Source organism: Peromyscus californicus, unplaced genomic scaffold (genome assembly GCF_007827085.1).
Source record: "Peromyscus californicus insignis strain IS unplaced genomic scaffold, ASM782708v3 Scaffold_4__1_contigs__length_199733344, whole genome shotgun sequence".
NCBI lineage: Eukaryota > Metazoa > Chordata > Mammalia > Rodentia > Cricetidae > Peromyscus > Peromyscus californicus.
Genome location: NW_026294562.1, coordinates 122546727 through 122571825, shown reverse-complemented (window position 1 = coordinate 122571825; position 25099 = coordinate 122546727). Strand labels below are relative to the sequence as shown.

The window sequence follows — 25099 nt, the reverse complement described above, 5'->3', positions numbered from 1 at the left end:
GAACAGCAAGCGCTCTTAACCACAGCGTTACCTCTCCCTCTCCATTACATAATTTTAAAAAAGCATCCAGCCTCGTCTGCCTTGGGTTCCACTTGTAAGATTTACCTGATTATTTTCTTGGAACTGGATTGTGTTTTTAGCAAGAACCCTTCAGAATCCTTGGCCCTTGTCTTGCAGAGGCCAGCAGATCTGTATACAGATACTGACTGGTTTAGGTTTGCAGGCTTCACGGCCTGTCACAGCTGCTCAGCATTAGCGTGGTAGCAAGAACTCAGCCCTGGACAAGACACACACAACTAGGTACAGCTGTGTCCAAATTAAACTCTGTAGACACTAAGACTTGATTTTCCATGTGTTAATGATTCGTAGAGAATTCAAAGGAGAATTTTTAAAATTTTGAGTGCTAGGTCTTGCTTTGTAGCCCTAGCTGACCTAGAACTTGTTTTGTATCCTAGGTTTGCCTCAAACCTGGGGCAATCCTCCCTCAGGAAAATTGAGAAATTTTCTGTTGTAGTATTTATTCTATTAATGCAGTATTAGTTGGCCTTCTGTAAACATTTCTCCTATTGTGTTGTGTGTCGTCAGTGTCAGAAAAGCCTTTAAACCGGCTCTGCTATTATCCACAGCAGTCATTATCTATTTTGAGCGCAGAGCTACCTAAGTTTGGCTGTTTGGATTCCTCGAGTTGGGTTATGTGTCCTTTTGATGTGGCGGCATCAGTCTTGGAGCGTTTTTGTGGCGCAGGGTATTCAAGGTTTACTGTGCTTTCCTTGACAAATCAGAATACCAGCCACTTCCTCTGGGAGCCCTGAGTCCATTGTGTGGGAAAGGTACTTCAGGACCTTGACGTCAGTTAGGTTTTAAAGCTCTTCCATCATCTGACAGTTCATTGTTCTCTTTTTATGTGTTCAAAGTCATCATTTTGTTGCTATTTTCTTTCTCTCTCTTTTTTTTTTTTTTTGGTTTTTCAAGATAGAGTTTCACTGTGTAGCTCTGACTGTCCTGGAACTCACTCTGTAGCCCAGGCTGGCCTCGAACTCAGAGATCCACCTACCTCTGCCTCCCTAGTGTGGGATTAAAGGTGTGCGCCACCACCGCCCAGTTAATTGAATCTGTTTTGGGGCGGGTGTTGCTGTGCTTGTGAAGTGTAGTGACCGTTTGGTTTATTCTAGGCCGGACAGCAAGGGGACTCCAGGAAGAGCTTGTGCCCTTTCAGCATCGCGCTTCTTCTCTCTCTAACGAGAGTACAGAGATTTGAGGAACAGGTATTTATAACGGCACTTCAGTTCTTCCTGAGTTGATGAGAAAGCAGGCAGGAGCCCGTTTCTGTTAGTGTCCTTCCCTGTCCTGCCAGCAACAGAGACCACTGTTCTAGGCTGCCGGAAACCTCAGATTCCTGGCGTACACCTCCATTTCCCGTTGAGAAAGCCAGATGGTAGAGTGGAGTAGGAGAAGCACGTTAACACGCTCAAGTCAAGAAAGCCAGCCCAGCGGGCCGTCAAGCAGTCTCATGGTAGCCCTCTCAGAACTGTCCCTGCCAGTCAGTGAGGAAGCATGAAGTTCTTGCCCTCTTTTTCTCATGCGTTCCAGCATTAGGAGTAACATTTTCTGTCTTTGTCTTGCTGTTTTGTTTGTGGTGGGGACATTGAGTCAGCCTCACGTTTGGTAGCAGGTGGTAGAACACTGAGTTACACACCTGTCTCTGCTGACTTTATTAATTAATTGGAGACAAGGGAGCTGGTGAGACGGCTTAGCAGCTGAAAATACCTGGTACTCAGCCTGATGACGTAAGTTCAGTCCCTGGGAACCACCCGGAAGAAGGGGAGAACCAGCTCCCCAGAGCTGTTCTCTGACTTCTGCATGAGACTGCGGCATGCACTTCCCCAAAGACACATGATTATTAAATGTTCAAAACAAGTGTTAGGCGTGAGCTAGGGTCCGGAGTGTAGGTTGTCCTCAAACTTGTAACGCTCCTGCCTCAGCCTTCTGAGTGTCAGATTATAGACTTGCACCACCAGACCTGGCACGGGAAATGTTGATAATGTATTGATGTTTACACCTTTTCCCATGAAGAAAAGCCTGTCACGTTCCCGCTGAAGCTCACAGCTTCTGTGTCCTCTGAATCTATTTAAATAATCGCCATGGGGCTATGTGTGAGTGCAGCTCGGGGCTACTCACAGGTATAGCTCAGATCAGAAACTGTAATTTTGGCTCATTTTTTTTATTTCTTCAATTATATCAGGTGTTTGATCTTCTAAAGACTTCGGTTATAAAAAGCTTTAAGGATCTCCAGCTCCTCCAAGGCTCAAAATTTCTCCAGACTCTCGTCCCTCAGAGAACTTGTGTTTCAACCATGATCTTAGAAGTGGTAAAGAATAGGTGAGTTGAGGAACCGTATTCTAAAAGTGTTTGAGGGTCTGGGTTAGAAAATGCAGTGTGGCCCCATGCTTATGGCCACTCAAAGAAAACTGACGACTAGCTAATGACTTTGTAAGATTAAAGTTCCAGCCCTTAAAATTGGTAAAAGAAGATGTTTCTATATGGAAGGAAAAAAGCCTTTCATCTCAGGGCCTCACTCCTTAGACACCTGCTCTGTAACAGGAACATAAAGCATTGTCTTGTTCTTTCCTTGATGCTGCAGCTCCGAGCCTGAGTCTTGATTGGTGTCTTCTTAAGTGAGTGAAAAATGCTAAGTTCTCTTGACTGTGACCATTGAAGTCTGGGTCAGGGCAGTCAGAAGTAAATCACTGACTTAACAATTTTATACAAATGGGCTTGAAACTACAAGGAAATCATCAGTGGCCATAGTAGGATGTTTGTCTGTTTTGTTTTTTAATTTCAGGGTAAATATTAGTTGTTGTAACAGTCTTTATTATGTCATTCTTTTCTCTGTCTATGGGTTAAATATAGTTTTACATTTTAAGCCATAACTTAAGGCCTTTTGCATATGTTAGAATAATTCTGATTTAGATGCAGATGAGAGCTCGGGACATTGGGCAGATTAGACTGGGTTCTCTTTCAGAGTTCTTCTCACTAACCAGACTCTGACACGCCTCTATCTGTTCTCTCTCTGGATAGTGTTCGCTTGCTTGTAGTGTTTGAGACACCATCTCACTGTGTAGCCCCGGCTGGCCTCGGACTTCTGACAATCCTTCCTCTGCTTTTTGAGTGCAGGCATATGCCACCATACCCAGCTGTGTCCAGTTTTCCTTTTTCCTAAAGATAATGGTGTCTCTCCAGTATTTTCCCAACTGAATCTCTCCAAGTTAGGTCAAAGAATCAGACAGTGCATAACCAGGAAATGGGACTCCGCCCATCTTCTGGAACTCTCTACCAGCATGGGATCTAAAAGCATCTTCGTCTATATCTAGCGGAACAGGCTCTTGCTACCAGATGGGGCCAGACTTCAGCAGGGAGAGATGTGGGTGACATCATCATAATCTCCCAGGGCTGTGTGAATGCTCAGCAAACGCTGTACCTCTCTCTCTCTCTCTCTCTCTCTCTCTCTCTCTCTCTCTCTCTCTCTCTCTCTCTCTCTCTCACACACACACACACACACACACACACACACACACACACTGTCTTCCTGTCGCCTCCTTGTTAAAGTTAACAGTACTTGGTTGGACTTCATAATAAGTTTTACTGAGCTCTTCGCTCACCTCTGTTTTTTGAACCACATTCCTTTCTCCTGGAAAAAAATGCCATAAATATGTAATTTTTGCAGGATTTCTCTCTGATACAGTTTGTGGATGATAAACTTTGAGTCTTTTGATATCTGAAATTTTTAATTTGCTCTGCTAGTTGAATTGTTTCACCAGGTGTAAAGGTCTATGTTCATTATCATTTTTCATTTTCTCTTTCATCTAGATTTGCTGGTGGAAAGTCTGATGATTATCTGATTTTTGTGTTATCATAGATAACTATGTTTTTCTTCATAGAAATTTTTGCAGCTTTGTCTAATCTTTGCTGTTCTGAAATTTAACAGTTTATGTTCATGTAACTTCTTTTTCCATGCTACCTGATACTTGGGTTTGTACTCTTTATATCTTTCCTGAACACTGTGATATTCTTGTTTTGTGTGATTGGGGGGATGGTAAAGTGTTTGCCATGGAAGCATGAGGACCTGAGTTCAGATCTGGAGGACCCATGGAGAAAGCCAGGCATTGCAATGCGCCCGTAATCCCAGGGCTGGGAGGGAGAGGTGGGGAGATCTCTGAGGCTTGCCGGCCAACCAGTCTAGCTGAATCCAAGAGCTCTGGATTGAGTGAGTGACTGTCTCACAGAGTAAGGTGGTACAAAAAAGTTTTAAAATAATAAAACTAATTAAGGGAGGAGTTGGGGGTTAGTCGGATAAAAAACATTATTTGAAATTCTCAAAGAATTCATGAACAAAAATACACTCTGTCAACTGTTCATATATGTACAGTCTATAAACTACAGGAAAATGAGGTTTTTTTATTGACCAGAAAACCAGCCTCTTATTTCTCTATAGTTTATAGAGTTGTGTGTGTGTGTGTATACCATTTATGTACTTATATATGTATACATGCCTTTTATATGTATAGACTATACTATATTTATACATACACACCTTACACATAGTGTATATGCATCTGTGTGCACACACATGTCCATGCATCTTTTGAGACAGGGTCTGATGTATCCCAGGCTGGCTTTGGAACTTACTAGATAGCCAAAGATGACCTTGAGTGTCCAGCTGGAATTACAGGTGTATGTCACCATGCCCAGTTTTATGTGGTGCTGGGGATTGAACCCAGGATTCCTTGCATGCTAGACAAGCTATCAACTGAGCTACATCCCCAGCCCCATGCATATATCTTGCTATATTTTAAGTACTAGGGTGGGAAGAATGGAACATATACTTTATTTCTCTTGATCCTTTCTCTCCAGAGTGAGTATTGTTAAATCTGTCAAGATGCACAGCTGTGTTATCTGTTGTTTAGTGCTGTGTTATACTTTGCCTGTGTCTTAACAGGTAGATATAATGATATAAAGACCAATTTAAGCTTATCCCTTCTACTATAAAGGGTGACATCAAGTGGGAATCACCAAGGTTCTGTTGCTTACAGTGGTTATTTGTAGTTTAGCTCATGCTGTTAAAACCACATCATTCATCCATCTATGCCATAAATATTTACTGCGTGCTTTGTGCCTGGACTATATGGGTAAAAATGTGACTACACTTTGGTCTTAGCCCTAGAGAATCTCAGTCTTGAGAGGGGGCAACTTTGTTAGTGTGCACATCGTGCTGCAGAGAAGGGAGAACTGAAAAAACTATTGGTTATGAAATCTTGGTTTCTATTTTTAAAGGTATTTTAGATACTTTTATTTTGACTGAGGATTGAATCCAGGGCCTTGTATGTGTTAGATAAGCATTCTACCACTGAGCTACACCTCTAGCCGTAATTTCTGCATTCCCCCCAGTGAGTGTTCTGTCTGCCCTTGGAAGCCTCTTGCCTACATTTTCATGACCGAATTAAGAATTTTGTCAAATAACAGTACATGCAGCGAAAGAATATCCAAGTTAAATGAGCAAATGCATTGAGCATGAAGATGGGGATTTACTGAGATTCTCTTCACTACATTTTGTTTTCTTGTAGTGTTCATAGTTGGGATCATGTAACTCAAGGTCTGATAGAACTTGGTTTCATCTTAATGGATTCATATGGGCCAAAGAAGGTTCTCGATGGAAAAGCTGTTGAAATTGGCTCCAGTCTTTCTAAAATGACAAACCAGCATGCATGTAAGCTGGGGGCTAATATCTTGCTGGAAACCTTTAAGGTAAGTGAACTGGCTAGTTTTATGAAATCTTGACACAACCTAGAGTCATCAGCGAGGAGGGAGCCCCAGTTGAGAAAATACCTTCATAAGATCTGGCTATAGACGAGTCTGTAGTGCATTTTCTTATTAGTAGTGGGGAAGGGCACAGTCCATTGTGGATGGTGTCATCCCTGGGCCAGTGGTCCTGGGTTTTTTGTTTTTGTTTTTGTTTTGTTTTTTTGAGACAGGGTTTCTCTGTGTAGCTTTGTGCCTTTCCTGGAACTCACTTGGTAGCCCAGGCTGGCTTCGAACTCACAGAGATCCTCCTGCCTCTGTCTCCCGAGTGCTGGGATTAAAGGCTTGCGCCACCACCACCCAGCCTGGATTCTTAGTGTTCTGCCTGCATGTATGCCTGCAGGCCAGAAGAGAGCACCAGATCTCATTACAGATGGTTGTGAGCCACCACGTGGTTGCTGGGAACTGAACTCAGGACCTCTGGAAAGAGCAGCCAATGCTCTTAACCAGTGAGCCATCTCTTTAGCTCCCTGGTCCTGGGTTTTTTAAGAAATCAGGCTGAGCAAGCCATAAAGCACAAGCCAGTAAGCAGCACTCCTCCATGGGCTCTGCATCAGCTCCTGCCTCTGGGTTCCTGCCCTGTTTGAGTTTCTGTCCTGACTTCCCTGTGATGATGAACTGTGATGTGGAAGCGGAAGCAGAATAAACCCTTTCCTCCCTAACTTGCTTTGGTCATGGTGTTTCATCCCAGCGGTGATAACCCTAACTCAGACAGTCAAAGTCTCATTTGATTACCTTTCCATCACAGCGGTGATAACCCTAAGACAGTAAGAGTCTCATTTGACTACCATTTTCTAATTGTATCTAAATAATATAAATAGAGCAAGATGCTGCCTGGGAGTTTGGCAGATGAGGAAGTTGGACAATTGGCAGAGTGTATGTGACAGCTTGGGATGGTATCGAAACATTACAGATCCAGGTTGATGTATACACTCTCGTTTTTCTTTTTATTTGTGTTGAGAGAGGGAAAGGTATATGCATGTGAGTGTGTGAGTACACTTGACCTTGTGTGCACATGCGTGTAGAAGACCAGAGCGTAACACTGGGTATCTTCCTCTGGAGTTCTCCACTTTATTGCCTTGAGACAGGATTTCTCACTAAAACCTTAAGTTTGAGTGGAAGGTAGATATCTCTCCCTCCAGCAAACAGGACGTTAACTTTTTGTCTCTCATAAGGACCTGGGAGAAACAGATTTAAAAAAGAGTTATTTTGACTCATAACTTCGATGCTGCAGTCTGTGCTTGACTGGCTCAATGCCTTTGGGCCTCGATGGGTCAGCATATCATCCTTGGCAGCAGGAGCAGGCGGAGGAGGCGTCTCACCCTGTGGTGGCTGGGAAGTGGAGAGACAGACACACAGACGCAGAGTGCACGAGAGTCAAAGAGACAAACAGAAGGAGAGACAGAGGCTAGGTCTAGCCTGTAGTAGCCTCTAGCTGGCTTGTTCCTCCTTTATCTCTTCTCCCATCTGGCTCATAGCCTACTGCATACTTCTGTCCGCATTTAGGATGGTCTGTCTGTCCTCAGGTGCTGTCCCACATGCTAGCAGTAGACGTGTTCCATACTAATCTAACAATCAGGTTGACGACCACGCCTTTAATCCCAGAATTTAGGAGGTAGAGGCAGGCAGATCTCTCTGAGTTTTTGGGGAGTTCAAGGACAGCCAGGGCTACACAGAGAAACCCTGTCTCAAAGTAAAACCAAATCAAAGTGACAATCAAGAAGAGCCACCATGGTCCTGGAGAGATGCTCAGCATGTGACCATTTGCTGCTCTTGCAGAAGACTGGTTTCTGTTCCCAACATCCCATGGGGACTGCAACCCACTGTAATTCTGGGGTTCTAGTTCTGGGGTGTCTAGTGCCCTCTTCAGGCCTCCTTGGTAGCTAGGTGTGCACATGGTGTACATTCATACATGCAGGCAAAACACTCATACACATCAAAATAAATGAATCTTAAAAAGAAATATGGTTAACAACATCTTAGTTTTTGTTTTAAATCTATATTTTTAAAAACAAGATGTTTCATTTGATTTCAGAGGTATTGATTATCAAAATATCTATTGTAGAGCATATAATTGCTATTAAATTACTATCGAGTCTAAAAAATTAGACAGTCAGAGTAATCACATTCAAGTAAGAGTTTTGATAAAATGCAAGTTAAATTTCATAAGTTTTTTTTGATACACCTGTTCTGCTTCTTGGAGCCGAGAAGACATGGATTAAGATTTTATTGTTACTGTTTCTAAAACTTTCCATGGGTGTTTAAATTTTCCGTTTTGGAATAAAAGTTACTGATTCTATCAGAAATGTGGCTGTTGATTGTACTAGACACCAAAGTAGGAGTAGTCCTTGATGCCCGGCCTTGGCGTTCGTGAGAATTGTACTTTTAGGTTCATACAATAAGCATTCTCCTTGCCTAACAAATCATCTGGGTGAAGAATGAGGAGAGAGCTGTGATTCTGTTTTCCAGATGATTCATACTGTAGCCTGATTTGTCTGTAAAATTGAGTTTCACACATACCCAAATTATTCTTGTTATGCCTAACGTGTATTAATGCAGCTAGCAAGCTGAAAGTCACTCAGGCACGCTTTATTGATTCTGTTCTTTCAGATCCATGAGATGATCAGACAGGAAATTCTGGAGCAAGTCCTCAATAGAGTCGTTACTCGGACATCCTCTCCCATCAATCATTTCTTAGGTACTGAACTTCAAAAAGATAGAGTTCTTAAGAATATTTCCTTTTAAATGTCGTGATTCAGTCCTAGGGAGAAAAACAAAAAACAAAAACCACCTACAGTGTGTGAGAGATGACTCGGTGGTTAAATCACTCACCATGTCGGACTGGAGTTGAGCTCAGGTCCTCAGAACCTACATAAATGCCAGGTGGGCAGAATGGCCTGTTTGTAATTACAGCCTCAAAAAATGGAGACGGAATCCCCAGAACAAACTGGCTGGCAAAAGTAGCCCACTTGATGGGCTGTGGGGTTGAGTAGGAGACCTTGCCTTGTTGAATCAGGTGGAAGGGGACCGAGGGTGATTCCTAGTTTCAACCTCCAATCTCCACGTGCATGCACGACATACACACACACACACACACACACACACACACACACACACACACACACACACAAGTACACACGTACACACATGTGCAGCATATGCATATACATGCACACACACCACATACACCATACACACACAGACAGGAGAAATGGAAGAAAAAAGCAAAACTTAATAATGATATAATAGAGGTAAATGTATTGTCTTTGACTGTGATGCCAGTAAGATAGATTAATCCACTTGTCTGTGATGTCAGTAAGTAAGGGAACATTTAACCAATGAGTTGGATGTCCATTGTGCATCAGCATTAACACTTGTTAACACTTCTCCTGTGAGGCCTGTTGTACCACTGTGACAGATGCTGGCCTTGAAGGCCTGGGGCTCAGGGCTTGAGTTTCCCACACTGGTGCTGTCCTTCTCCATGCATTGACCTCTGCCTGGCTGTTTTTATTAGGTGTCTCCTAGTGTCTACATCCATTCCCTTTTTCTTACCCACCAGTTTCGCTAAATGCACTGTTGTCTGACCTGTTACGGCTTTTCTGAGACTTCAAGAAGGTCCTCAGAACTGTAATTATTTGTTTCTTATCATGCCTATGGCCAATCCCCCACACACACACCTTTTTTTTTAATTGGTAACTTTTCTTTAACCCTTAAATTTTGGAGTTCACTGAAGTTCAGTAATTAATATTTTATTATATCTTACAACTTTATGATGTCTAACATAATCTCCACATTTAAAGTATGACAATTTAATGACTTTTAATATGTGTATATGGTGTGAAGCTATTACTGTAGTCAGTTTAGGCACTGGGAAAATGAAATTGAACAGTGTAACTAGATACCGTAGTACACCTGCCTGATAGGTATTAGAATGCATAAGTTTAAAAAGAATGGCCATAGCCAGGTGTTGTGGCACACGCCTTTAATCCCAACACTCAGGAGGCTGAGGCGGGAGGATCTCTGAGTTCAAGCACCAGGCTAACTAAGGCTGCATAGTCAGACCCTGTCTCCAAAATGAAATAAAAAGAATGACTTCATCGAGTACTGGTGACAGTGTGAATAACTAGGTACTTTTGGAGGAAGGTAGAAGATTTATTTAAAAAATAGTATGTAAAATAGGAAATGTAAAAAAAAAATCAACGAATTAGACTTCATCAAATTATAAAATTTCCTTTCTGTATAACATTACTACCAAATGTGAAGTCAAACCTCAGATTGGATGGAAATGTGTAGGAAGCATACCATTGGACCTGACCGAGGGCTCTGCATCTGTTAGTGGCTCCTTTCTCATTCCCGAGTCATCGTTTCCAGTGTCTCTCTTCCTGATCAAATGAAATTCTAAGCAGCTTTCTGTTTTTAATGTATCGCTTTGTGTCCTCACTTTGATTTTTGCTTTTGTTTTCTTCCCCATACTTGTTTTGCATGTAGTCTGTTCCTCCTTTGGTTGGATGCTCAGCTTATTAATTTCACACCTTTCTCTCTTTTCTGTTGAAAAATATTAAGCTATAAGTTTTCCCCTAAATGTCATGTTAGATGTACCACATTTCTAGAATTTCCATTTAGTCTGAATCTTTTTAAATTTCCCTGTGATTTGTTCTTTAGAAGTGGGTCTTTTAGTGTCCCAGTATCTGAAGATGTTCTTCTTTTTTCTTTAAAGTATCATCTTGTTACTGGTTTCTAACTTATGACCAGAGAACATACTTTGTATGAGATTAATTCTTACAAGTTTTTGAGTCACAATTCCCCGGTTGGTTTCTGAGGTGACTTTTTCTCCCTGTAGCAATCCCTGTCCATCCCTGCATATTGCCACTAAATTTGTATTCTTAAAATACCAGTAACTATCACTCTGAAATCAGTATGTTCTTTTCTAAATTATCGCCTCTCACCAGACATGATAATGATGCACATCTGTAATCCCAGTACTCTGCAAGTTTGAAGGCAGCCTGGCCTCAGGTTTTTATCCTGACCTCTCAAGTGCCTGGCACTTCAGTCCTAACCTACTTTTCCCACACTGACTTGACTATCTGGCTCCTTCGCCCCATCCACTGACCTCCCATCCCCCTCTGTGTCCTTCTTAGGCTTTTGTGCACAGTTGGCCATTCTGGGGTTTCTGTTCCTTCAGAACCTTGAATACTACTCTCTCTTGATCTTCTTAAATACCGCAGTGACCTCTTCTTGTGCACTTCCTGTTTAAATTCTGTCTACTGTTTGTTAGGTAATACATGTTGGGAATTACTCGGTACTTGATACTCTATTATTTTTCTCTTTTGAGATGTTTTTGCTTGTGTTCTGTCTAAACTACTAAAATTCTTAAAAGAAGAATATGCCTTATATATTCCTGATAGGACCATGTGTTTGCCAAATAAATAAATAAATATTTATTTATTGACTTACTTTTGCTTAGTGACATGAGTACAGTTGACACTTGTGCAGTCAGTGTAAATGGATTGCGTCCTTTCTTCTAGACATTTTAATTTTGCTATTTTTATATTATCACAAAAAATGATAAAATATCTTGGTAACACTGGGAAAATTTACGCACAGCCAATAGAAATTTATATTTTAACCAAGAGACAAAACACTCAACATTTCTTTCCTTGTATAGATTTTAGATGCTTCCTTATCTTTATTTTATAGCAATGTGAAGCAACTAATTACAGATTCTGTTTTCAGACTTGCTTTCGGATATCATCATGTACGCACCTTTAATTCTTCAGAGCTGCTCTAAAGTCACGGAGACTTTTGACTATTTGTCCTTCCTACCTCTTCAGACGGTGCAGGGGCTGCTCAGGGCCGTGCAGGTAAGTCAGCTGACACGCGGCTGCCTTCCCAGGCCCGAGCTTTAACCGTCTAGTTGGGAAAGTCTAGCACACCCTTTTCCTGAGTCTCACACAGTTTCGTATTGAACTGCTAAATGCACAGAGAAGGGCTGCTTCCCAAGCCCAGCCCCTATGGGGTCTGTTTCCCTGCAGCTCATTTTCAGTAGTACTGTACGGAAAGAACCTTAGGAATTAGTGAGCACAGAGGGTTCATGAAGGCATTCAGACTACTCTTGTTTGTTTGATCGATTGATATTTAAAGCAGGATCTCGCTCTATAGCCCAAGCTAGCCTGGACCCCTCTGGGTAGTCAAGGCTGGCCTCAAATTGATGCAGTCCCCCTGCCCTCGTCTCCTGAGATGCTGGCATTAGAGGCCTGTATCACCATGGCTGACAGTAACAACTTCCAGTTACTATTTCACAGTGCACCATTGTCTTCACTATAACCAGCATGGACCATATACACAAACAGATCCAAAGCACCAAAATCCTAATGGCAGTCACCGAAAGGGGCTAAGCTAATGTGGGGTGATCTCTGTTCTTCAGCCGCTTCTCAAAGTCAGCATGTCAATGAGAGACTCCCTGATCCTTGTCTTGCGGAAAGCCATGTTCGCCAGGTATGTCGCATTCCTTGAGACCACAGGGGCTGCGCCTTGTAATGTAAGTGATCTGCTGTCTCCTGCCTGCCCCTGCTCACAGCGGTCATGCGGATCACTAACCCGCACAGCACTCTCAGCAGGGGGAGCATTGTGCCAAGGGTTCTGTGTTCTTTTCATTTGGTCTTCAGGCAACCTCAGGAAGTGCAGATTATTACAATTCTCATTTTACCCAAGGACAGTTAGGCTTAGGCGTGACAAGTCACTAAAGGTTAGACAGCATGTGGTCTTGGGAATAGTCTACCACTGGTGATCTCCAGTACCCTGCTCTCCCACCCCTACAGTAACCTTCATGAAAAGGCTTGGAAACTTGAGCTAACCACCATGCCAAGGGAAAGGGAGTCAAGAAGAATATACTCACGTATCTCACTTCAGTAGGCAGCAGAATTATGGCCCAGTCACTAGTGGACCTGGTGATTTTTGAGGGGCCTGTGTCCTCCTTGGAGCTCATCCAGTGCCTCCTGACCCCTCTTCCTTTATTGTTGAGTGTATAAATGTAATATAGTGGTGTGTGGAAGGCATTTGATACTTTGAAAATAGGATACCCAGTTATCCAATTGGCTGTAATGCACTCATACATGTCCAGAGGAATAACTAGCAAGTAGCTATTATCTCTGTTCTAGAACTGACAACTTTTTATTACTCCTCTCCCAAAAGCATGCCTGCTAGACAGGGTTATATGCTCTAATGTCTGTAGCATGCATTGATCACTGAGCTGCAGCCGGAAGCTGTCATTTATCTGGATGGAAGGTTTACATGGCATCAGGTACTGTGCTCCTGTGTAAACAGGAAGCTTGGAGAAGAATACACTCATTCAGACATAGCAAAACCCAGTCATTTCCATTGCTGTTCGGTATGCAGGTTCAAGTTCAGCTCGGTTTATAGCCTCAGGATTCTTCCGACTGCCATGGAGTCTTGCAAACAGGATAAAAAGTTACCCAGGTTGTCATCAGGTTAAGTAGATCGCGGAGACAACCCGCTGCGTTCCTATGCTGATAGCTGCTCTGAACACCTGCTGCCTTATTTTGAGCTTGTAAATTCGGTTAGGCTTGGCTTGTGCTTGATTTCCACACGTAGTCCTCATATTCCTTCTGTGTGGGTTTTTTTTCATTGAATCTCCCGTGCTGCTGACTTCTCTGTGCCTTCCTGAGCTAGCCAGCTGGATGCCCGGAAGTCCGCAGTTGCTGGGTTTCTGCTGCTCTTGAAGAACTTTAGAGTCTTAGGCAGCCTGTCGTCTTCCCAGTGCAGCCAGTCTATCGGTGTCACTCAGGTAAGGCTCACTCAGACTGGCGTCTGTGGACATGGCTTCAAGATCAGTAACATGGACGCAGGGTCTCAGTAGCTCAGGCTGCCCCTAAACCTGCAGTGATCCTCATGCCTCTGGCTCCTGAGTGCTGGGGTTGTAAGTGTGAGGACTGTCTTCATCCCATACTTACTAACAGCGGGTTTGCTCTATGTCAGACTGCTGTCTGATGTGGTAGAGAATAGCCTTCATGTAGCTGCTGAACTAGACACTTGATTGAAATGTGTATGTGTATACACAGACTCACACACACACACACACACACACACACACACACACACACACTTCATGCTTATTTAAAGATTTAGAGGGGCCGGGCGGTGGTGGCGCACGCCTTTAATCCCAGCACTCGGGAGGCAGAGCCAGGCGGATCTCTGTGAGTTCGAGGCCAGCCTGGGCTACCAAGTGAGTTCCAGGAAAGGCGCAAAGCTACACAGAGAAACCCTGTCTCGAAAAACCAAAAATAAATAAATAAATAAATAAATAAAGATTTAGAGGGAAATCAAACAAACAAAAACTATTTCAATCATTTTATTGCTGTGAAGAGACACCATGAGCACAGCAACTCTTACAAAGGAAAGCATTTAATTGGGGCTGGTTTACAGTTCAGAGGGTTAGTCCCTTATCATCATGGCGGGACATGGAGGCATGTAGGGGACATGGTGCTGGAGAGGTGATGATAACAGTCTTCTTGTCGGGGCAGTGAACTGATTCAGCAGCAGCCCCAAGACTCCTGAGTGGACAAGCACGGTCACCTGGCCCCGTGAGGCCCCTGTTGAAAAGTTAACCATGGTCCACACAGCTTTCTAGACTCCGAATTCTGCAGTCTTTAGTAGGGCTACCAACAGAGGCATTTGCCTATGTTGGGTTAAGTAAGATATCAACACTTCATTTGCTCCATTTTGCTTTTTTAAAAGTTTACTTTTTAAAGATTTTATTTATATGTGAGAGTGTTTTTTCTGCCTGTTTGTATGTGCACAATCAAACAAGACTGTCTCTAAAGTTCCCTGGTGTTTGTGGATGTAAGGAGGTAAGCTTTTTTTTTTTTAATGGAAGTCATAAGGTTTTTAATGAAATCATGAATATCGAGACTACTGGGTTGTCATGATGTAGTCAGCCACCTTCCCGAGTGGCTGACATTGTTCAACTAAACCCTAAGGGACAGAAGAGTTAATCTTGTTAGAATGGTTTAAACCTAGCTCATTTCAAACCAGAATGAGTGGCATGGAGAGCGTGGCGACGATGACCACATCTGCACGTGTCCTGTGTTTTTAGAACAGGGAGAGCTAGGCCTAGTATGCTTCCCTGACCAAGAGCACATCCGCCATCTTGGAAACCACTTAGAAGGCTGGACACAAGCTGCTCCTCTCCCTTCCAGGTGCACGTGGACGTTCACAGCCGCTACAATTCTGTTGCCAATGAAACGTTTTGCCTTGAGATCATAGACAGTTTGAGAAGATGCTTAGGACAGCAGGCTGATGTTCGACTCATGCTTTATGAGGTAAGTCAGGAAAGTAGAAGAAATGTGTCGACCCTATCCAGAGAATAATCCTCCTTATGTCCATCTTTTCTTGGTTCAAGAAGAACAGTAGATGTGTGCCCTTATGCAGTTAGAGTCAGTGGATAGTAATAGTAAGTTGTAAAATTGTAAATAACTGATATATCGTAACCATTCTATTTTAATCTGAAATATTTAGATATACTGCTAATTTACCAGTCTGAATTTAACCAAATTTGTCATTTCTAAGTTCTCTGTCATACACAACATACTCTTACTTTATTGCTTCAGATTTCAAATTTTTGTGTTCATAAACTAAGCATAAAAACTTCCCAGAACTGGGTATGGTGGCACATGCCTCCACCCCGGTACTGGCCAGGCAGAGTATCTTAGTTACTTTTCTGTTGCACGCTAATACCATGGCTAAGACAACAAGGAAGAAGTGTTTAATTGGGGCTTACAGCTCCGAAGGAACTCCTCACCTTCGTGGTGGGGAGCTGGGCAGCAGGCATGGCACGACACTGGAGCAGCAGACTCCTCACATCAAAATCCATAGGCAAGCTGGGCGGTGGTGGCGCACGCCTTTAAATCCCAGCACTTGGGAGGCAGAGGCAGGTGGAGCTCTGTGAGTTCAAGGCCAGCCTGGTCTACAAAGTGAGTTCCAGGACAGCCAGGACTGTTTAACAGAGAAACCCTGTCTCGAAAAACAAAACAAAACAAATCCACAGGCAAGAGGTGGAACACTTTGAAAAGGTGGGAGACTTTTGAAACCTCAAAGCCCATCTCTAGACACACCTAATCCTTCCCAACAGCCCCACCAACTAGGGGCCAAGTACTCAAACATAAGCCTTTGTGGGTCATTCTCAGACCACCACACAGAGGCAGGCAGAGCTACATTAAAAAAGAAACGTTAACTACTAGATAGACTTAGTGTAGACACTACCTAGAGGGTCCAGGTTCTGCTTTCCCCTTTGCGATGGTCTTACCTCGGCTTCATCAGAGATTAATTTTAAAATTGCCTTTCTTAAATCTCTAATATACTTAGCTTAGTTTAGTAAGAAGACAGTCCGTTCTTCCTTCCTTCCTTCCTTCCTTCCTTCCTTCCTTCCTTCCTTCCTTCCTTATTTTCCTTTTAGGTGCAGATCTGATGCAGTCACATAACATAAAATGACAGAATAGCTAGCGAAAAGCAGAAAACAAAAACATAGCCCAGCCGCTAGGAACAGGACCCAGTGTCTGTGAAAGATACACTGCTGTTTCTAGTATTTGAGGTGTTCAGGAAGTCATGTACTTCAGCATAGATGTTGCGTGGAAGGAATGGAGAATATCAGAAACTTTCAACAGGGAGGGTGGGGGGTGGAGTGGACAGGTTGGTGGGGGCTGGGGGGAGTGAAGAGACGGGAAGCCCATCGGGATGTAACATATGATGGAAGAATAAATACAATTAAATTAAAAAAACAAATGAGGCCGGGCGGTGGTGGCGCACGCCTTTAATCCCAGCACTCGGGAGGCAGAGCCAGGCGGATCTCTGTGAGTTCGAGGCCAGCCTGGGCTACCAAGTGAGTTTCAGGAAAGGCGCAAAACTACACAGAGAAACCCTGTCTCGAAAAACAAAAAAAAAAAAACAAAAAAAAAAAAAAAAACAAAAAAAAAACAAATGAGGATAGATCAAAGTTATTTCAGAGAACAGCTTTTTTTTTTTTTTTTTTTTTTTTTTTTTTTGGTCCTCCCCCAGTAGGATCTCATGTAGCCCAAGCTGGCCTCGAATTCTCTGTGCTTTAATTCTTGATTTTTCTCGTCTCCACCTCCCCGAGTGCTGGGATTACAAGGGAGTTCTGTCACACCTGCACTCATTTGTCACCTTAACAATATTTGTTGAGTTGGTAGATCCTGGAATTTTCAGGTTTATTGTAGAAAATAGGGAGAATTTTTAAAATTGTTTTAGGTAGGAAGGTGGCTGGGAGAGTAAAGTGCTTGTTGCTGAGAAGTGAAAATAGGATTCTGGGGCTGACCGGCCCCCCAGCTGCAAAGTCCAGGTTCCCTGAACCATTCTGCCTCCATAACTAAGGCAGAGCGTGATTATGGAAGACACCCAATTCTAACCTTTAGCCTCCATGTGTACATAGGCACACACACATTTGTTTAGGAGTATTACCAATTCTACTGTTCTTATACACATATGTATGTAAAATTTATCATCTAACTTTATGTTGTAATCATTTTCTCATTTCATTAAATTTTCTCTGGCAACATGATTTTTAAAGCCAAATGGAATACTTTGGGTGCATTGTATTTTGGGTGTATAGTCATTTATACAGTTCTTGGCATGCCTTTGCAAATACTGAAATTATCTGTCTCTCCTGCACGCTACCAGTGAGCCACACTCTAGCCCCTAATTTTTTTAAGGTTTATTTTTGTCATTTTTAATTGTGTATGTGTGTGTTGGTTTTGGTGTATGGGTTCAGGTGCCTGTGAAGGCCAAGGGTATTGGATCCCCTTAGAGCTGGACTTCCAGGCAGTTGTGAGCCCCTGATGTTGCTACTGGGAATGGAACTTAGATCCTCTGCAAGAGTAGCAAGTGCTCTTACCACTGAGCTATTAACTGGAGGGAGCAAGGCATAATGACCACATCTATAACCCTAGCATGAGGGTAACTGAGGAAAGACGGGTCACAAAAAATCGTGAAAAGCCTGGGCTGCATAGGCTTTGTCATGCCTGTCACGATTGCTATGCATAGACACATACTTGCTCAACCAACATTCGTAGTTGAGACGCTAGCTGATAGGACAGAACAAGAAAAAGAAATAAAGGCACACACATTTAAAAGGGGAGACTGAAGCTGTGCTGGTTCGCACAGTATCACCAATACCAGATAATCTGCTAGATACATGTCAATGTCAGCTGTTATAAGATCAACAACCATGTGAAGGCTTCTTATAATTACACAGCCTAGCACTGAATAGCTAGAAATGGAAGTAAAGTATTTAAAACAAAATGAAAGGGAACACGTAAGCCTCCAAGTATTATGAGAGAAGTTAAAGAGTAAGTAAGAGAAAGATGATATGCTTACAGGTTACTCAATGTTTATTGGTGGTAGTTTAAATCGCAAGTCTGGCTGCAGTGTAACCCTAATGGAGACTCAGAATGCTGGTGTGGTTTTTTTTTTGGGGGGGGGGGTTGTTTTGTTTTTATTATTATTTTGTTTTGTTTTTTCGGAGACAAGGTTTCTCTGTATAACTGTTGTTCAAATCTTAGATCATCTTTTAAAAAAATCCCAGAGCCAGATATCAGGGTGAAAGCTGAAAGATCAGAGAAGCAGAACAGCCAACCACTAAATCTTACCTCTACAAAATCCTCAGTCAAAAGAGAGTGAGTTCCTGTTTTCTCACGCCTTATATACCTTTTTCTGCCCTGCCATGTTACTTCCTGGGATTAAAGGCATGTGTCCTTCCCAAGCAAAGACATGAGATCTCAAGTACTGGGATTAAAGGTGTGTGCCACCACTGCCTGACCTCTATGTCTAATCTAGTGGCTGGCTCTGTCCTCTGATCCTCAGGCAAATTTATTGGGGTACACAATATATCACCACATATAACAGCTCTAGTTTTCCTGGAACTCACTCTCTAGCCCAGGCTGGCCTCAAACTCACAGAGATCCACCTGCCTCTGCCTCCTGAGTGCTGGGATTAAAGGTGTGTGCCACCACCACCCGGCTTAGAATGCTGTTTTTAGCATGAGTGTGTAAGTAAGAAGATTGTATGGGCTGGAGCGTGGGCACAGCAGTTGAAGAACACTTAGCTCTTCAGAGAACCTGAGGTTCCCGGCCCTATTTTTAGGTGGCTTATAACTGCCTATTATTTCAGCTCCAGGGAGTTCAGTACCCTCTTCTGGCCTCCACAGGCACACACACACATGCGGCACATCCCCCACCCCCACCCCACACAATCAATTTAAAGAATAATCTTGTCTCCGTGTTGCTCCTAGGGTTTCTATGATGTTCTTCGACGGAACTCTCAGCTGGCTAATTCAATCATGCAGACTCTCTTCTCACAGGTAAGACATGTTTTTATGGCTCACATAGGGGAATCAGATGAGGTTATTAAGATGTGACAATACTTTTTAGACTTTTGTAAATACAAAACTGTTGTACCTAGAGTCCCCCAAAGACCACCAGGAGACTGAATCCACTGGGCCGAGGTGGTGCATACCTTTAATCCCAGCACTCGGGAGGCAGAGCCAGGCAGATCTCTGTGAGTTCGAGGCCAGCCTGGGCCACCAAGTGAGTTCCAGGAAAGGTTCAAAGCTACACAGAGAAACCCTGTCTTGAAAAACCAAAAAAAAAAAAAAAAAAAAAAAGAAAGAAAAGAAAGAAAGAAAGAGACTGAATCCTATGCAAAAGCAAAGAGTCTTTTTACTATTATGAGTTAACTCAGAACTCTCTGTCCGTCTAGTATAGCAGCAGAGCAGGAGAGACCCCCAAGTAGCAATGGGGCAGAGTTTTTAAAGAGGTCTTAGGGTCTATAGACTTCATAGGAACAGACTCAGGATTGCTTTATTTGAGTGGCAATCATATTAGTAACTTTTAATTGGCTAGGGTTAGTTGGGGGTTACAGTTACCCATTTTTGGGCAGGCCTGGACAAGTCCCAGGCTCTGTTCTTGAGCTGCCATGGAGGCTGGTTGGCCTTGCATGTACTGACTGTGGGGGCTGCTCAGTGACCCAGGCTCTGTCCTTGACTCATGCACATTGCTCTAAGTTGGTGAGGGGTCCCAGACAGTAAATAACTGGCTGAACTTTGAGCGATCAGAGTACATGCAGAAAGGGAGCTACTGCAAGGACTATGTTTGTTCATGGCCCTCCCAGAAACTGCTTGCGAAGGTCTCAGGAAACTGAAATTGAGGCCTGATCTCTGAGAGAAGATTGAGCAGCCTGTTACGGCGTCTGCTTGGTCCTTTAAAAACAACTCACAACTGGAGTGCTACTAAGTTGTAGGCATGCTCTGTTTGAATGTCACTCACCTGCTGCTCTGTTGCTGTCTCCTAAATCTTCCTTGGATTCTCAGTCTTCCCCTTCAATCAGAAGGACTCTTTTTGGAACAGTTCAATTTTATTTTATTTTATATATTTTGAGACATGGGTGTAGTCCACGCTGCACTCAAATGCATTTTGTAGTTGAAGCTGTCTTGAATTTCTGATTTTTAACTCTGCTTTCCAAGTGCTGGGGTTTCAAATATACACCACCACTTCAGGCTTGGATTTTTTAGTTTCAAAAAATTGTGTGGTTGGTTCTTTTGAAGTAGAGTCTCACTACATATCCCTGGCTGTCCTGGAACTTACTATGTGGACCAGGCTGACCTTGAACTTTCAGACATCCTTCTGCCTCTGCCTCCCAAGTGCTGGGATTAAAAGTATTTGCCATCACACCTGTCTTAGTGTTTTATTGCTGTGAAGAAATACTGGCAGCTCTTATAAAGGAAAACATTTAATTGGGGCTGGCTTATAGTTCAGACGTTTAATCCATTATTGTCATGGCCGGAAGCATGGTGGCGTGCAGGCAGACATGGTGCTGGAGAAGGAGCTGAGAGTCCTACATCTGGATCCGCAGGCAGCAGGAAGAGAACTAGCTTGAGTTTCTGAGACCTCAAAGCCTATCCCCTAGTGACACACTTCCTCCAACAAGGCCACACCTCCTAATAGTACCACTCCCTATGGGCCTCTGATGGACTAGGGGCCATTTTTATTTAAACTACAACACCCAGCTCAAAAACATATTTTAAATTAATGAAATATTTCAAAGGACCATCAAGATGAGATGAGGTCAGATGGAGACATCATATATAAATAAATAAATTCTCAAGATTCATTCATTAAACATTATCACAATCTTTTTTTTTTTATTTAGCCATCTATAAAACATTTATTCTCTGGGAATATTCACTGGGAGAGCTTGGGTAGGCCCATAGTCCATCCTTTTCCCACAATTAGATGTGAGTCGATACAGGTCCATCCCCCATTGCTTCATTGTAATTCTGGGGGGGAAAAATCCCAAAAAACATTTGAAATTAAGGTCTTAGATATGTGTAAGTTATTGGAAGGCCTTTGCTATCTGAAAACCTCTCACTGGGTCTTGGCATGCTCCTCTGTAAAATGTGTGCCCTGGTAGCTAAATTATATCTTTCAAGCATCATCACACTGTGGCTGGAGAGTTTTCTCTCTGGGTCCCGCCAAGCCCTAGCAGTCCGACAGCCCACTTATAAAATAAACACACAGATGCTTATATTATTTAAACTGTTTGGCCTAATGGCTCAGGCTTCTAGCTATCTAGTTCTTACATCTTAAATTAATCTATTTCTATAAATCTGTACCTTGCCACGTGGCTCGTGGCTTACCGGCAGCATCCGGCATCTTCACATGCTGCTTGTCATGGCAGCGGCTGGCAGTGTCTCCCTCCGCCTTCCTGTTCTCTCAATTCTCCTCTCTGTTAGTCCTGCCTATACTTCCTGCCTGGCTACTGGCCAATCAGTGTTTTATTTATTGACCAATCAGAGCAACACATTTGACATACAGACCATCCCACAGCATCACACTGTTAACAAGAATTAAAAATGTGTTTGAGGCATAGAGCAATGCTTTCCAATATGGCTTAATACACGGACTAGTAAAATTCTGCAGACTTCAGGTGTGAAAAGACAGGAGTAAATAACAGCCAGGATTTGTTTTAAAGCCCTGTTGTGTACAAGTAGTGTTTGAAGTTCTTTGTGTGTGTTGTAATAGTTAACCCTTATATAGCTTCAATTTTACCAGTACACTCAGTTTTCAAGCGAGGGAGTAAAAAAGTAAGGTAAAAAACGTTGTCTTGATCAGTGCTGTGCCTCCAGCACTTTGAAAGGATGCAGGCAGGGCAAACAATTTAAATTTGTTACATCATTCTTTGGACAGTTGGGAAACGTGTCTTAGAAGGCGAAGGTGCCATCAGCTGCAACTGTTAAATACTCAGGAAGTGTTCATGAGTCATGACTTTTCTCTTTCACGTACACAGTTAAAGCTGTCCTATGAGCCGGAACCTGACCTGCTACCTCCTCTGAAACTAGGAGCTTGCGTTCTGACCCAGGGAGGTCAGATCTTTCTACAGGAACCGCTGGTAAGACCTGCCGCCCCTGCGGCCACTCTCTCGCCGTCGGTGGGAAGCTGGTCTGCAGTGGGTCCCGTTCTCCCTGGACCTTTTCTAGTTCTTTCCATGTCCATTGTTTGTGACCCGTTTTAAGATTTATTTATTGTATTTTATGAATATGAGCATTTGCCTGCCTGGGTGTATGTGCACCATGTGTGTGCCTGGTGCCTGGAGGCCAGAAGAGGGCATTGGATTCTCTGGAACTGGATTGGAGCCAGGTGTGAACCACACTGTGGCTGCTGAAGCCCAAACCCAGATCCTCGACAAGAGCAGCAAGTGCCAGTGCTGAGTCACCTCCCTACTTGGGTCTCTTGGTCAAAGTCTCCCTTCACTAATCGTGACAACCACCTCTTCCTAAGAGTGTCGTGTCTGTCCCTTACAGACCTTTGGTTACACACTGGTGGAAGTAGAGATGCGCGCAGGAGTCTGGAGGGGGCTGGCTTCACTTGAGTTGCAGTGTGCACTCTGGTGAACTCTGGAGACTAGGACAGGTCTCTGTTCTTAGCTAGCTTCAGAAAGGTGGGAAGGGATGGCAAAAAGGGAGACACCCCACGAGTGACTTCGAATACAGGGCAAGGAAAGTGGGAAGCGGTTGAGTTGTCCCATCTGGTCGTCACTAATGGAACTTCAGGGCCATGAGATGATGCTGTGTTGGTGTCCCAAAGATCACCTCAGCATTCCCTGTCTCTAGAATAGCTTTCAGGACTTGGGGACATTTAACTTCATAATCGGCTTTCATGGTGTTGATACCAAACCAGAGAAGCGCTTGTGGATTCATTCTGAGGTGTTGGCTCCTTATGGGCCTGTTCTTGGGAAGGGCTTAGGAGACACCTCTGTTAGTTCAGTCCCACTTTTCCAGCTTTGTTAATTCAGATGGGCCTGCTGTGTGGTGCCAGCGAATAACATGTGCTTCGGAACAGCGTCGTGGGTGCTTATGGTTTGTTTTCTTCTCCAGGATCATCTGCTGTCCTGCATTCAGCATTGCTTGGCCTGGTATAAGAGCAAAGTGATTCCCCTGCAGCAGGGAGAGGAAAGAGAAGAAGAAGAAGAGGGATTGTACCATGAGCTGGATGATATGTTGGAGTCTATTACTATCAGAATGATTAAGAGTGAGCTAGAAGACTTTGAGCTGGTAATTACTGAGTCCTCAGCTGCGTGGACCAATGGAGGCTTTCGTAGCGTGTTAATTTGTGTTTGTCTTTTAGGATAAATCAGCAGATTTTTCTCAGAGCACTAGTGTCGGCATCAAGAATAATATCTGTGCATGTCTCATAATGGGAGTGTGTGAAGTTCTAATAGAATATAATTTCTCCATAAGTAATTTCAGGTAAGGATTGCTATGACCCTTGATACAGTTTTATCATTTGTTCATTACATTAGACATGAGAAGAACAAAGACTATAATATGTCTTTCCCTTTCTTCGGTTTTTTTGAGACAGGGTCTCATTACATAGCCCTGGCTGGCTTAGAACTCACTCTATAGACCAGGCTGGCCTTGAACTCACAGAGATCAGCCTACCTCTGCCTCCCAAGTGCTGGGGTTAAAGGCTTGTGCCACCACGCCTTATGTTCTTTCCACCAGGCCTGTGAATTCTGTCTTCCTGCAAGTTTTCATTTATTCACAGTTCCCAGATCCTGAATTCAAGTACTACTGACTCTAATACAAAAATTTTATGAGTGGTAGTACTGGGCTTCCATGGTCGTCTTTGACTGGAACAAATCAGAGGAAAGAGAAAAGGACTTGCAGAGATTGCTGTGACTTGGGGGTACCAGTGCTCATGAGGGCCCATTACCTCACAATGCCGTATCGAAGATCGGACATTTGAAGAAGCCTGGTAATCGCATTCTCCAGGAAACCAGATCACAGGTGCTGACGCTGCTCATCTCTGCTCTCTCTTTCCTTTTACGCAGCAAGAGTAAGTTTGAGGAGATTCTGAGCCTGTTTACGTGTTACAAGAGGTTCTCTGACATCCTTAACGAAAAAGCTGGTAAAGGCAAAACCAAAATGACCAGTAAGACACATGACAGCCTTTTGTCCATGAAATTCGTGTCTGATCTTCTCAGTGCTCTCTTCAGGTAAGATTCTCCTCGTGTCGAGAGGCAGTCCCACAGAGAGAGAACATGGGCCCCGTTTCCCGGGTTGCCCAGTTTGGAGTCATAGTTGGTGCCATGATATATACAGTAGGAAATAAGTTAGGAGATTTTAATTTGCATAACATGAAAATTGCATCACCCAAGGGAGGCATTCAGTGAGAAGCTGTGGACTCATGAATGAAAAGGACGGATTCTAGCGGTGTTGTAAGAAGATCTCAAGAACTCCGTACACAACAGCAGATCAAAGGGGGAGAAAGGAGAAACTGAACTGAATAACAGCAGGACAGTCCAAAGTCTGAGAGACTAAGACCGATGCTTTGATTTCATTAAAGTGGGAGGGATCAGTGGGGGAGCAGCCATGGCAGTGACTTATGCTGTCCATCCGAGCGTTCTGAGTGCTGCTGTTCTCAAGTCTCTAGAAAGCCTAATCCCAGACCACAGCAACAGGAGAGAAATCTTTTTTTCCCCTTGTATCTAGTATGGGGGATTAAACACAAGCCTCGAGTGTGTGAGGCACGCACCACTCGGCTGTACCCCACCCCTTTTCTCTTTTTCTTTTGGACAGGATCATGTTCCATTGCCCAGTCTGGCCTGGAATTTGCAATCCTCCTGTCTCACCCTCCCAGTTGCTGAGATTACAGGTTCC

General features: G+C 43.4%; 1 protein-coding gene across 1 annotated transcript in view; it reads left to right on the top strand.

The window, feature by feature from the left end:
• The window catches only part of Fanci (FA complementation group I), a 55108-nt gene that overhangs the window by 14535 nt on the left and 15474 nt on the right, over positions 1-25099 (top strand). The window contains exons 10-22 of the mRNA XM_052763083.1: positions 1173-1265; positions 2243-2379; positions 5622-5802; positions 8467-8554; positions 11590-11717; positions 12281-12351; positions 13546-13660; positions 15072-15194; positions 19175-19243; positions 22228-22329; positions 23315-23491; positions 23565-23686; positions 24271-24435. Coding sequence (XP_052619043.1) covers positions 1173-1265; positions 2243-2379; positions 5622-5802; positions 8467-8554; positions 11590-11717; positions 12281-12351; positions 13546-13660; positions 15072-15194; positions 19175-19243; positions 22228-22329; positions 23315-23491; positions 23565-23686; positions 24271-24435 — 1571 coding nt within the window. The remainder of the gene's footprint in view (positions 1-1172; positions 1266-2242; positions 2380-5621; positions 5803-8466; positions 8555-11589; positions 11718-12280; positions 12352-13545; positions 13661-15071; positions 15195-19174; positions 19244-22227; positions 22330-23314; positions 23492-23564; positions 23687-24270; positions 24436-25099) is intronic.